At 44.8% G+C, this 12506-nt stretch overlaps 1 protein-coding gene across 19 annotated transcripts in view; it reads right to left on the minus strand.

Moving 5' to 3' along the window:
• The window catches only part of LRRFIP1 (LRR binding FLII interacting protein 1), a 99375-nt gene extending 96164 nt beyond the window's left edge, over positions 1-3211 (minus strand). For all 19 annotated transcript variants that reach the window (XM_071747048.1, XM_071747047.1, XM_071747045.1 and 16 more), the window contains exon 1: positions 2945-3211. In XM_071747048.1, the coding sequence (XP_071603149.1) occupies positions 2945-3196 (252 nt within the window). In that variant the 5' untranslated portion in view covers positions 3197-3211. The remainder of the gene's footprint in view (positions 1-2944) is intronic.
• Between the last annotated feature and the right edge of the window lie 9295 nt (positions 3212-12506).

Below are 12506 nucleotides of genomic sequence, written 5' to 3' on the forward strand. Positions count from 1 at the left end.
AAAGGAAGTTAGAGGAAAAAAAAAAATATTCCCCTAGAAACAATGTTTCTATTTACCATGTCAATGTTTCCATTTACCACACCTAACCCAAACCAGGCGGAAGACTGGGCACAATGCATGCAGGATAGTTCTGGCTGAGCTGGCACCCACCTCCAGGACTATCAAACTGCCTGATTTTGCAAGCATTGCTGGCACCTACTCATGAAGAGAAATAAAATGGCCTAAAAGTGCCATTTGCAAGCAGAGAAACCTATCACTAGTGAGCTCCACTCTCTGTCAGCTGCAAGAGCTGATGCCGGGAAAAAAAAATAACCTCAGTAAAAAAGGGTGTGCATACAGCACATCTTGAGTGGCAGCCATCTGCATCCCTTAGAAACTCGGCACACCCTGTTTTTATGTTAACCAGATTGACATACTTGCTATCCATTGAATTACCATGCAAGTCAGAAACTGAGCAGCCAGATTTAGTGGTACTCATCCCTGACAGCAATGCACCTCCTACTCCCTCTCTAAACAGGTCCAGATAAGGTGATAAGCAACTCATCTAGTTCAGAAACTCAAACACTTAAACTTACTACTACTGCCTACCATAAGTAATATGCTACTAAACGCCTGCTACTACCCCAGCACCTCACTGTTAACAATTTCCTTCCCCTTGCTGAGGTTCTTCCTCTTCAGTCTGCTCTGGCATCCCCCAGGGGAGAGGACTGCTCTCCTCACTGCTCAAGGATCTTTCAGGTTACACAAGACTCCACATACACAGCATGATGTCCTGATTGCAAATAATAATAATAATAATAAAAAAATCTTAATATGGCAGAAGCATGCAGTATTGCAAGGACTGTTCATTTCTCACGATATTCTGACAATTACAAAATACAACTGGAAAGTGTCAAAGCAGCCTGCTCCTTTTGGAGGAAAATCAGGAGAGAAGATGTGGTCATTTCAACTTACTCTCCGAGATCCCAAGGTGAAAGCACCTCCATGATTAAATCTGGTTTGGATGCTCATTTAGGCTTCCACCTAAACAGAGTAGAATGTGATCCCAGAAGCTGTTAGTAACTTGCAAGCACTTCTGGATAACAAAGGAAGACCAAAGGAGAGAGAACAGTGAAACCCATGCACAAATTCAACATGTGTGTCTCAAATTTGCCTAAACACCTGCAAGGAAGGCTGGAAGTGCCAAAAATGTCAGTAAACCTTGTACCCTCCTCAGTGTGAGGACTCTCAGCATCTTTATTAGGAGAGGGCAAAAAGCTTTACATTTTAAAGAGTTCTTAAGATCCCATGGCAGGATTCATCTGGGATTCCCCTGTATGGAGAACAGGCAGTTAAACCACAAAACTGCTACAAGTGCATGAAACCCATGACTGTGTAACACAGTTAAAATAATATGGGAAGCTGCTGAACCTTGAACTTGGCAGTTCATACTTTTAGGATTTCAAGGGGAAAGATAAAAGATAGGTCTGTGTTGGCCTTTTTGACCAAATGGAGATGTCCTTTAAACAATATCAAGGAGAAAAAAAAAATACAACTAATAAACAAAAACCTCCAAATAGACAAAAAAATCCCAGCAAAAGCAAAACCCCAAAATAACACAATATTTAAGGTCTCAAACCACTTCACAATACATTGGAGGAGTACATTAGCTGAAGAAAAGTGAATGCAGGAGAGTAATGTTCAACAGAGAAGGACAACCTAGGACCCTTGTTACTGACTGATAAATGACGGCATGGCCAGGAGACAATTGGGAAATTTCAACCCTCATCACAAAGAAGTCCCTGGGATGCTAAAATTATGATTTAAAGTCTAGCAGACAGCACAATTACTCTTATTTGCTATCTTATGTTCATTACATGAGATACTCTCGTCCTCTTACCTCAAATTTCATCCCTGGGAACTTTCCCATATTTTCATCATACCACCACAAAACAATTTGACTTTTGGAAACACACTATCCAAATGGCTCACAGAGAAATTGGTCTACTGCATGTATTCCCCAGATGCTACAAACCATTTCAGAACGGTACACAAGAACACGTTATTGGTAACATCCAAGGTGCACGATGTTAAAACAACTCACAAGACATCTGCCACCAAAAATAAGCTGCATGTTAGCATTTATCTGATTTTTGTGCCACTGCAATTCTTGAAAGGAAACTAAGAGAGACTTAGACCTATTCTCGAAGAGGAGTGATTTATTTTAAACCCATGCTGGGGCAAGACCAATGCAAGGTAGGGAGCAGATGCACACAACCCATGGCAGGGAAGAGGACAGCCACCTTCAGCATCAGCAAGCATTGGATCAGCTTAGAGATGTCAAAGAACAACCCCAGGGCCACTCATCTACAGTTCCAGTTGGGGTTGCCCATCTCCCCCACTGGAAGGAGGAAGGATGCAGAACTACCTGTGTCAGCTTCAGAAACGTAAAAAGCAAATTCACGCCATCCCGTTCACCACAGAACCAATTCCACTGTGCACAACAATAGGGAGGCAGAAGGGAAAGGGTGACCGGCTGGTCCTGGCTGCGTAAAGTCAGACCAAGCACAGCGCGGTGTAACCTCACTCGTTAAATATAAATACGAACCAGTTTCCAAGCCAGATTGTACACTCATGCCCACATCTAGCGTCATCCTGAAGGCTTCTGGTTTACGGCTTTTCGCTCGTAGGTGCCCCAGGAATCCCGAGGGCTCTCTCAGCCGCCCCAGCAGACAATCCCCGTGCCCCGGCCGCGGGGCTGCAGCGGGACGGGCACCGCACCGCCCCGCACCGCCCTTTTCCTCACAGATAAAGCACTTAGAACCGCTGCAGCCTGAAGCGATGCCGCTGGATCGTAAGCCAGGCAAAGATGAACGCGACTTTCATTTCACGCTCTATCAGCCTGCCCTTGAACCGCCGCCGTGCCCGCTGCCTGAAGGGGAGGAACCGGGGACTAGCCACTCACCTCACGGGCGATCTGATTGAGAGCATCGTCCTCCGCTGTCAGGCGCTCCCGGTTCGGCAGCCGCTTCCTCCCAGCTCCCTGCGTACCCATCGCTGCCCCAGTCTCCCGGTGTCCCGGTCCCACTCCCGGTCCCGGCCCAGCCGTCGCCGCCCGAAGATCCGAATAGCCACCGCCCCCCCTTCCTCCAGCGCGCATGCGCCGCCACCTCCCTCTCGAGGGGCCGCCCCGGTTCTGCCGCCGCCTCACGCCCATCCGCAGCCCCCTGAGGCGGTGCTGGATGTGGCGGCTCGATTGGGTTCGGCTCGACCCGACGCCGGGCCGGGCCGAGCCGCTGTCCTCGCACACTGTCTGCCCACGGCAGTTCCCGCAGCGGTGTGCAGGGCGGGCGGGGATTCTCGCCGCGCCGTGTCCGCACAGCCCCCGGTCGGGCACAGCCCCCCTGAGCGCCGGGTTTCCTGACGTACTTCCCGAGGCCTCCCTCTTGTTGGCAACGCTGAGGAAAATTTCTCTGAAATGGGGGAAAACGCAGCAGCTGTGTACCCAGGGCGGTTCTCTTCCATGAATGAGCCAGAAACCTTGTGCCCCAAACCCCTACCCGTCCAGTAGCCCCATGGGATCCTTTCAGCCATTAATTCCCTTGTTAAGTGGAAGTGGACATAAGTCATTCTGGAGTCAGATACAGCAGTGCTTAATTCATTCACAGTGACAAGGAACTGCTGATATCGTAAAGAAGCCTTTAACACTTAAGTTTTAGAAGGCAGGCATTCTTCAGTGCAGCTATGGATGCACAAGACAGATCTCAAAGTCGTGCATCACATGAGTGACAACAGACATGACTTATATTGTGATAGTAAGTATATCTAAAACTCATTGCAGTAAACATTAGATTTCCTGGAACTAATGGTAATATTTATCTGATTGCCTGGAAATATTTGCATTCTTGGTTGGGGGTCATCTTCTAGGAAGTCATCCTGTGATGTCCTTCTGTTAATCTCTTCTCCGACACACGCATCATGTTGGGCAAGTCTAGCTGGTCTTACCCAATTTCCAAGACCCTTAGCTCCTTGAACTTGCTATCTATTTACATGCAAAAGGCCTGGACAGAGCTTAGATGAGCCCAAATCCATACCATATTGTTTAGTGCCACAAAGGAGTCCTCAGGAGAGACACAAGGAGGGCTGGGCTCCTGTTAGTAGGATCTGCAGGATGCTGGCTGATAGCTTTGTGGTTATTTACCCAAGAATGTGGATTTCATACAGCACATTGTTTCACAAAATGTAATTTCATCTTGGTATACATTATATAAAGTAGATTCACAATTACAAGAAAAATATATATGTTTAACCCTATAGCCATTAATGCGTTGTCTGGGATTCCTGTCACAGGAACCTCAGTTCTCACAATGGTCCCTTATGAGTCCTAAGTTTCTCAGGCTCAGGACAGTAAATGTGCTACCCATATATGTGACTGGAAAAGGGCTGCAAACCCTACCCACCCTGTTACAAAGGCCAGCAAGCTGCATGTAATCTTTCTGACTTAATTTTACCAGTGATTCAAACTCGATAAAAGTGAAGTGCAACACCCACCTGCACTGTTCAGCTCAATGTTTGTCTGGCAGTTTCCATGTACAGTGACTGAGATTTGAGTCATCCTCAAATCCAAAACTGTGTCAAGCACTTTAATATACCATCCCTTCCCATGGGGACCTATATCAGAATATAAAGCAACTGGTACTGTTTCAAGAAAAGAAAAAAAAACTAGTTTTAGCAGAATCCCTTTCACTTAAAGGGATAGACTTATAGATGACCCAGGCTGGTCCTTATTCTTCAGAAATTATTTAATTCTCACATATTGCTTTTCATATGAGTAATATCAATGTGCCTATTTATAGCCAGTGCTGAAGCTCCCAGCTCAGTGTAATGCCCCCCCTCCTCTGCAGCCTGCACAGCTTGCAGACACACTGTGCCCCAAGCTTGGCAAGAGATGGTGCAGACCTTTGTGGTGCAGCCCCTGGCCCATCTCATTGCTAGTAGATGAGCAACTGAGTGCTCCTAACAAAGTCCTTCTCATCAGCCTCCTCACCAGGCAGGTCCCCTCAGCTCATCCCTGGGATTCTCAGCAATAGAATCAGAAAATTTTCAGGGCTGGAAGTGACCTTTAAGATCATATAGTTCCAAACCCCCTGCCATGGGCAGGGACACCTCTCAGTAGATCAAGTAGCTCAGAGCCCAGTCCAGCCTGGCCTTAAAAACTTCCAGGGATGGGACTTCCATCAGCAATCTGGGAAACCTGTTCCAGTGTCTCACCAAAGCCCTGGTGAGCCTCTTAGTTCCTCCACTGGTTCCATCAATTTTGACAGTTTTCTTCTGTTCAGCTTTGTTTTCAAGATGGAACTCAAAGCCCACTCTTTCCTCCACTCTGCTCCAATTCAATGTCTACAACCTTCTTAGAGCAGCCAAACACCACCTTTTCTTCCAGTCAGCATTTGCACTGTGCGTGCATTCACCACGTGTGTTATGGTTGTTTTGGGGTCCAGGGCTCTCCTGATGATTGGCTGGCAGTATTGCACTGGTACTGCTTCTCACTCCTATGATTATTTATCGTTACAAAAAGCAAATTGCTATATTAGCATCTTATGTCCTAAGATTTGGCATCAAAATTACCCTGAATTCACACCAGTGGGAAAGAAAGTACCTGTTCTGCAAGGCAGCACAGGGGCTGTAAAAGTGAGCACTGATCCTGCTATGGAGGCACAGCTTTGCTGTCTCTGTCTTTCCCAGGTATCCTGCAGGCTCCCCTTCATCAGCCACCACAGCTCCATCTTCACCTCCCCCAGGCCTGGCTTAGCACAGTCATCCTTTCAGGCTCTGCATACCTTGTTCTCCGAGCCCTTTTCCTCACCTTTGCCCCTGCCCTTTGAGGAATTCTGGCTAAAGATGTAGGGCGCTGCCTTATTTTTAGGTCCATGTTACCCAGGGATTTCAGCCACCTGTGCAGCTGCATCACTGTGTCCATAAAGGGAGTTTCCAGTTCAGTGCTGCAGTAAGATTTGCACTAATGACATTTGCTTTTCTGGCTGGAAGACTTAAAACCAAACTGAAGCTTATGCTAGTCATGTTATGCCTGAAAACCTAATATTGAGAAGTCTTTGTTAAACAGAAAGAAAGAAATTTAAAAAATAAATCGGAAATAAACTGGAAGACGAAGTCTCTGGGTGACTGCAGCCAGATTTCAAATCAGTCATTGAATATGTACTGCACTGTAAGAAATTTTTTTTCCTAGCATTTCAGGCACTTACTCTAATTTTTTTCTTTAAATATAATTAAAATAAGCCATCTTGTTAAAAAATTGCAATACATACAGAGTTTGTCAAAATAAATGTGAAATAATGATTCAAGGAGGTTTGTTCTGGCTACACTATGAAGTGTTGTCAGTGCAGCTAAAAATGAAACACTGAAATGTACATTCCTAATTTCAAAAAGCAACACAAAGTCAAGGCTCATTTTGCCTCTTCCTTACAACTGCAATCAACGATACTGAGATGAGACTAAATACCCCCTTCCAATTTCAAAGTGCTCTATTTTAGGAGTGTAGCACGTACCTTATTTGTCAATATCCTGTGTACAAGGAGATCATTTGATGCAGAGCACACCCCAAAGACACAGTTTGCCCTCTGTGCTGCTCTTAAACCAAGCCATCTTGTCAAACCTCACTCTTGAGGATCCAAACAAGCAATCCACTGTTAAAACTGCTGCTGGTGGTGTACTCAATGGACTACTTTTACATAATAAAATATATATTTTTATAATCTGTGCAGCAAAATGGGTTTACATCCATATTAGCAGCAAGCCCTGGGACAGAGTGTAGCTGATGGTGTTAAAAGAAAGCACAAGGGCAGCTCTTGGCTCCACCATAAGATCACAGTATCTGACAAACCAGAAATGAAGTCTGATGGTTTTATCAGGATGTCCATTAGTCTAAGGAGAGTGGAATGTTTAAATACCTTGGAGAATCTTCTACACTTAGAAGGTCAGTATTTCACATCCTAAAGATGCATGAAGCAAACATAGCTACTCTAGCATTGCAACATTTTTCAAATATAACAGCAGTGGTATCCAACAGGGTCTGTGGATTTATAAATGGAAAAAAATTACATCACAGACAAGTATGTGCTGGCACTGAAATGCTGCAGCAAAAAAGTGGTGCAACTAAAGGGCTTGTACTTTATTAGACCTCTTAGGGAGCCCAAGATGATCTTCTTCAGCAAACCAGACCTTCTGGGAAAAGCTTTCAAATGTTGTTGCTGCATTTGAGCAGTGTCAAGACAGGGCTCAGGAGATTGGTAGTGCCCATGCATTTTTTTGGGATGTGATTAATTATTGTTGCTTCATCTTCTCAAGTCATCAGAGTCACTATTTGCATCAGTGGAACTCTGGCATGCTGGGAACCTTGCTTAACTTCATGGTGTCTGGCCTGGGGCTTGTAGTTCCACAGAGACTCAGAGCAAAGCCATAACTAACAACTACTTTTCCAGGCAGTCCAGAAAAGAGATTGATGAGCTTGGGCTTACCAAGGAGAATACAGTCCATGAAGTGGTGGGATTCCAAATCAGGCTTTAGGAGGACTGGGGGAAAAAAAATTGCCCAACAGCAGCAGGTGATTAACTTGTTCCCTTTTTGCTAACAAACAACTTACTTGTTATACCAAAGATGTGATTTTTTTCTGAAGAAGGCTTACTCATGTCTTCTTACCAACAACCCTCAATGACTTTCTGGCCTCTTCTAGTCACCCTGGCATGCAATGAGAAATATGTTTTCATCTGTAAATTTTTCACGGGTCACTGAAGATGCCACTTTGGGGATGTCAAGGTCTCAGAATTGGATCCCTTTCAAGGTTGAGGAAGACTTTTCCTTTGGAGGGAGATTTTCAAAGGTTAAACTTGGAACTGATTTAATTTCATATTTTCAATAGTGCCCTGACACAAGTAGGACAGCACTAATGGAATAATACCGATGACACAGTATTATGAAGCATCACCAAGAAAGAAGAATAAAGTAATACAAGAATGGGAAGAGAAGGACTTGAGAAACAAGTGGAATGAAATCAAGCAGACAGTAAATATCAGGTCAAGGACTAAACTTGTGATCTCATCCTCTGTAAATAAGAGAAGAAGAGGAAGTTCTGGGGTTTTAAACAAGTCACAGGTTGGTTGTGTGCCACCATCACAACACAAACACAAAATAATTACATTTAATGTTAGAGCACCTCACTCAAGTGTCTAACAATGGAAATATTTTAGACCAATCTACAATCAGCCACAAGACTTTACTGAAAACATTGTCTGCAAGCCTACTTTTTTCCCATGTTAAGAAGAACTCAAACTTGCATAATTTTAGCCATAAAAGCTCCTAAAGATAAGCAGCATGAAGACTTTGCCTGAAATGAGAAGGGGTTGGCTAGTCTAGCCAAAGGCAGAATAACACCATCTCTTTTCTATAAACTATTTTAAAGAAAAAGGGTAAGGATGATTCTGTGTAAAGCTTAGAGCCAAGTGAACACAAACAGCTAAACAGGACATATAGAAGTGTAGTCTGGAAATCAGAGGATTCTTGCCCAAGGTCCGGACATGCATCTAGAGCAGTTTTTGGGTAGCTGGGGTGAAGCATGTTAAGTCTGTGGTCAGCACTGTGCTAAAAGTCTGGCTGACTCAACAAGCACTAGCCCAAACACTGTGAGCTCTCTGCCCTACCACTAAATTTGGGACATGAAAGTCCGTGACAGCTGACACTGCAGCAGCCCAAGAGGTTGTTCTGGCCCAACTGTGTCCAGTTCTGGGCCCCTCAGTTTAGGAAGGAGATTGAGGTCCTGGAGCAGGTCCAAAGGAGGGCAACCAGGCTGGTGAAGGGACTCGAGCACAGATCCTATGAGGAGAGGCTGAGGGAGCTGGGGCTGTTCAGCCTGGAGAAGAGGAGGCTCAGGGGAGACCTCATCACTCTCTACAACTCCCTGAAAGGAGGTTGGAGCCAGGTGGGGGTTGGTCTCTTTTCCCAGGCAACTCTCAGCAAGACAAGAGGGCACGGTCTCAAGTTGTGCCAGGGGAGGTTTAGGTTGGACATTAGAAAGAATTTCTTTATGGAGAGTGTGATCAGACATTGGAATGGGCTGCCCAGGGAAGTGGTGGATTCTCCATCCCTGGATACATTTAAAAAGAGACTGGATGTGGCACTCAGTGCCATGGTCTGGTAACTGCAGCGGTAGTGGATCAAGGGTTGGACTTGATGATCTCTGAAGTCCCTTCCAACCCAGACGATTCTATGATTCTATGATTCTATGAACTGCTGCTCCTGTTTGGAGGATGTAAACCAACCTTCACCCACACCAACACCTGCAACCTCTCCATTACTGTGCCAAGCAGGGAACTTACCTGCAGTTTGCAAACTCTCACCAAGCTCACTGGAAGCTGTCCATCTCAGGCTAAAAAAGGGAACTCACTCAACACAGCCTCTGTGGGGCTGATCTAATTAGCAGAAGACAGGGCACAGCTTGACATGTTTCCACGTGAAGCACCGTGAGGCCACCTTCACTGCAGCTAGAGTTGTAGGGGACAAACCTATCCCAAGCTGCTGAATAGTGCCCGATTGCTGTGCCTGGTTCACTGAGACAGCCTCTTCTGCTCTGTCCTTTGCCATCTGTCCTCCTACCTGCTCTTCCCAGCCTGTCACAGCACCACAGTGAAATGCAAATTCTGGCTGTTTCTCCTTCTTTGCCTTTCCCTCCTGCCATGTAAATCAGGCTTAGTTTTAATAGAGCCCCAGTCTGTTTCCCAAAGAGCCTTCTAAAAATATAGCACACTTCTCTTCCTTAGAACACTCCCCCTTCCCTACCTTAAATGCTATGGGGATAAAACCCATTACAGCCACTTCCCAGCCCTCTGCCTGGCTGAGCACCCCCAAACCAACTTTTTCTTATCCTGCACCCACCCCAGCCAAGCCTCACTTCCCATGCTCTTCCATTTGTCTGCAGGCTTTTCCACAGCCTTAACTATTATGGCAGTAAAACCTTTCTGATCCTTCCCTGTAGGAATGTGAAGGAATTAGCTCCTCAACCCTCCATTAACAGAGAGCCAAATCAAGCAAATGTTGTCAGATTCTCATGTGTTTCATTTTCCCTCTGACTGTAGAAAGTACTAAAACAAATGTTTTTTTCCCCAAGCAAAAGGAGTTGCCACAGAACCCTTTCCTTTCAGCTGAATGTAAAAGCAAACCAACAAATAAACACAACACTGAATATGCCAAACTGGATAGAAAGCAAAATCTCTGCTTCCATCTAGATGCCACCATTGTCCATAGTCAGCAGAATGGCTGGCAAGGACTGTGCTGGAAACAGGTGCTGGAGACAGGACCAGAAAGGTCACTGCTTTTTTCTTTCTTTTGTCTTCCACCTTTCCTAGATGTTTATTTCCTTAAGTACAGCTACTCACTTTATAAATACTTATTGCAGGTTTTCCAGCCTTGAGTCATGCAGAGCTGGGCACTGTTAGAAGGAGGCCTCTCCCCAGGGATTGAGAAACATTGCCTTTGTTGCCCAACCTTAATTTCTACAAAAGTTTTCGTCTTCCCTGACCTTGTAGCTGTGGTGACAGAGGAACAAGGCAGGAAGGAGACTTCTCCACAGTGGCCTCTTTTGGGGCAGCTACTAGTTTAAGTTTCTGAAACATCAGGAGAACTTTTGTGGCTCAATTCAACTAATTAGAAATTCCCAAAATAATTTTTAATACATTTTTCAATTATAAAAGAAGTTGCTCTAGGTAACAGCAAATAATGGTTCCTCCCCCGAGACATCTTTTTTTCTTCCCTAATTTTTTGGCATCAGATGACTCATTTCACCTCTTCATGGATTACTACTTTACCGCTCTACCAGGGGTGTCTCAGCATCATACAGATGAAATAATTTCTATTTTTGTACATTTACAAACACTGTCTGTAACACCCAGTCCATGAGACCGAGAACCAACTGAAAAATAGAGAACATTTAGACATGACCCGGAAAAGCAGGATGATGATGTGGCCACTGGCCTGCTGTAAAGCCTGGAGAGGCAGAAGCCATTATAAAATACCCTATGAACATCTGCACTATACATCCAAAAACTGGGTGGGGACTCCAGAGGATGAGGGAATTATATTTACACCCGCATGAGCTTTTGAAATCTGTGTTGGACAGCATTACTTAAATATTTTTTTCCAAGCACCAGCAAACCATATTTGGTTGCATTTGTTACAACTGTCTTGCAGTGACAGACAGGTGAAACACTTCTGGGGAAGCAACTTTTGGCTGTCAGCGAGCTACTCTACAGCCCTTTGCATAGAAAGGTACAGCTTACAGCCATTTTCAGCCTCACTTCCTGAGGGAACGTGCTGGTCCCAGACCAATAACTGAAGCAAACTGGCCACTAATTTATCAGAAAGGTCAAGGTCCATTCCAAATGTGATGTTCCCACTGGCAAAAAAGCAGCTCATGGTAGGCAACCAATTATGCAAGTGGAAGGGTACCTAAGTGCTTTAATAAGGTAATGCTGCAAAATCTGAACCTTCTTAGATAAGGATGTCTCTTATTTCACAGAACTCCCTCCTTCATTGCCTTTAGGATCTGTCTCTCCCTTTGAAATTGGGTACCCAAGCTAGAGCCAAAGGTCTCTGCATCACAGCTCTTTTGGCAGGGTGAGCTAGACTCATGGTGGGGGGCTCCTCCTGGCCAAGCTCTGCTGAGCAAGAGAGAATGTGAAGTGTGAAATAAGGAAAACGTTCAGTGCATGTATTTTAACCAGAAAAAACCACATCTACCTTTCACAAAAGCTGCAGTTTACTTACCAGACATATGGCAAGAACAGCTCTGTGCACTGAGGGAACACTGACTACTTTCCATGCCTCTTTCCACCCTGCCTCCAGCACCCTCATCAGGGACTGTTCATAGCAACCCTAACACAAGTTTTGAGGAATCCCCTATAAATTGCAAGGGATTGTGGCCAGTGGGTAACCAACGTGGGTAGGCAGCTGCCTGCAGCAGCCTCCAGCTGAAGCACAGCTCCTCTCAGGACCAAGGGGCTGTGTGGCAGAAGCATCTGGCCTCAGCACAACCCTGTGTTTCAAGACTTTTTAATGTGTAATTTCAAAGTGTATTTCAAGTGTAATTTCAAAGGTATAAGCAATATTACCTGTCTCTTCAGATGGGTAGCAGGCAATGCTATAGGAAAGCCTTTTTTGTTGTTCACACCTAAATTCTTTGATCCATACTTAAAAATGTCCATACTTAAAATGTCTACTGTAGTTATTAGTTATTTTCCCTCCTTGGTCTTTAACACGTGCTAATGTACACTCTCATTTATCATCTGGGAATCATTAATATTAAATTTGTTTATTGTTTCTGAGCCAATCTCTGGAGTGTTTTAGCAATGTTTTAATTATTAACACAGGAAGACCATCATTTTAGAAGCCCGAACCAGTTCATGACAGGCTCAGTTTCAAGCCTTGGTGTAAATGATCTGTTCATCATTACCAAAATGATG

Source organism: Heliangelus exortis, chromosome 6 (genome assembly GCF_036169615.1).
Source record: "Heliangelus exortis chromosome 6, bHelExo1.hap1, whole genome shotgun sequence".
NCBI lineage: Eukaryota > Metazoa > Chordata > Aves > Apodiformes > Trochilidae > Heliangelus > Heliangelus exortis.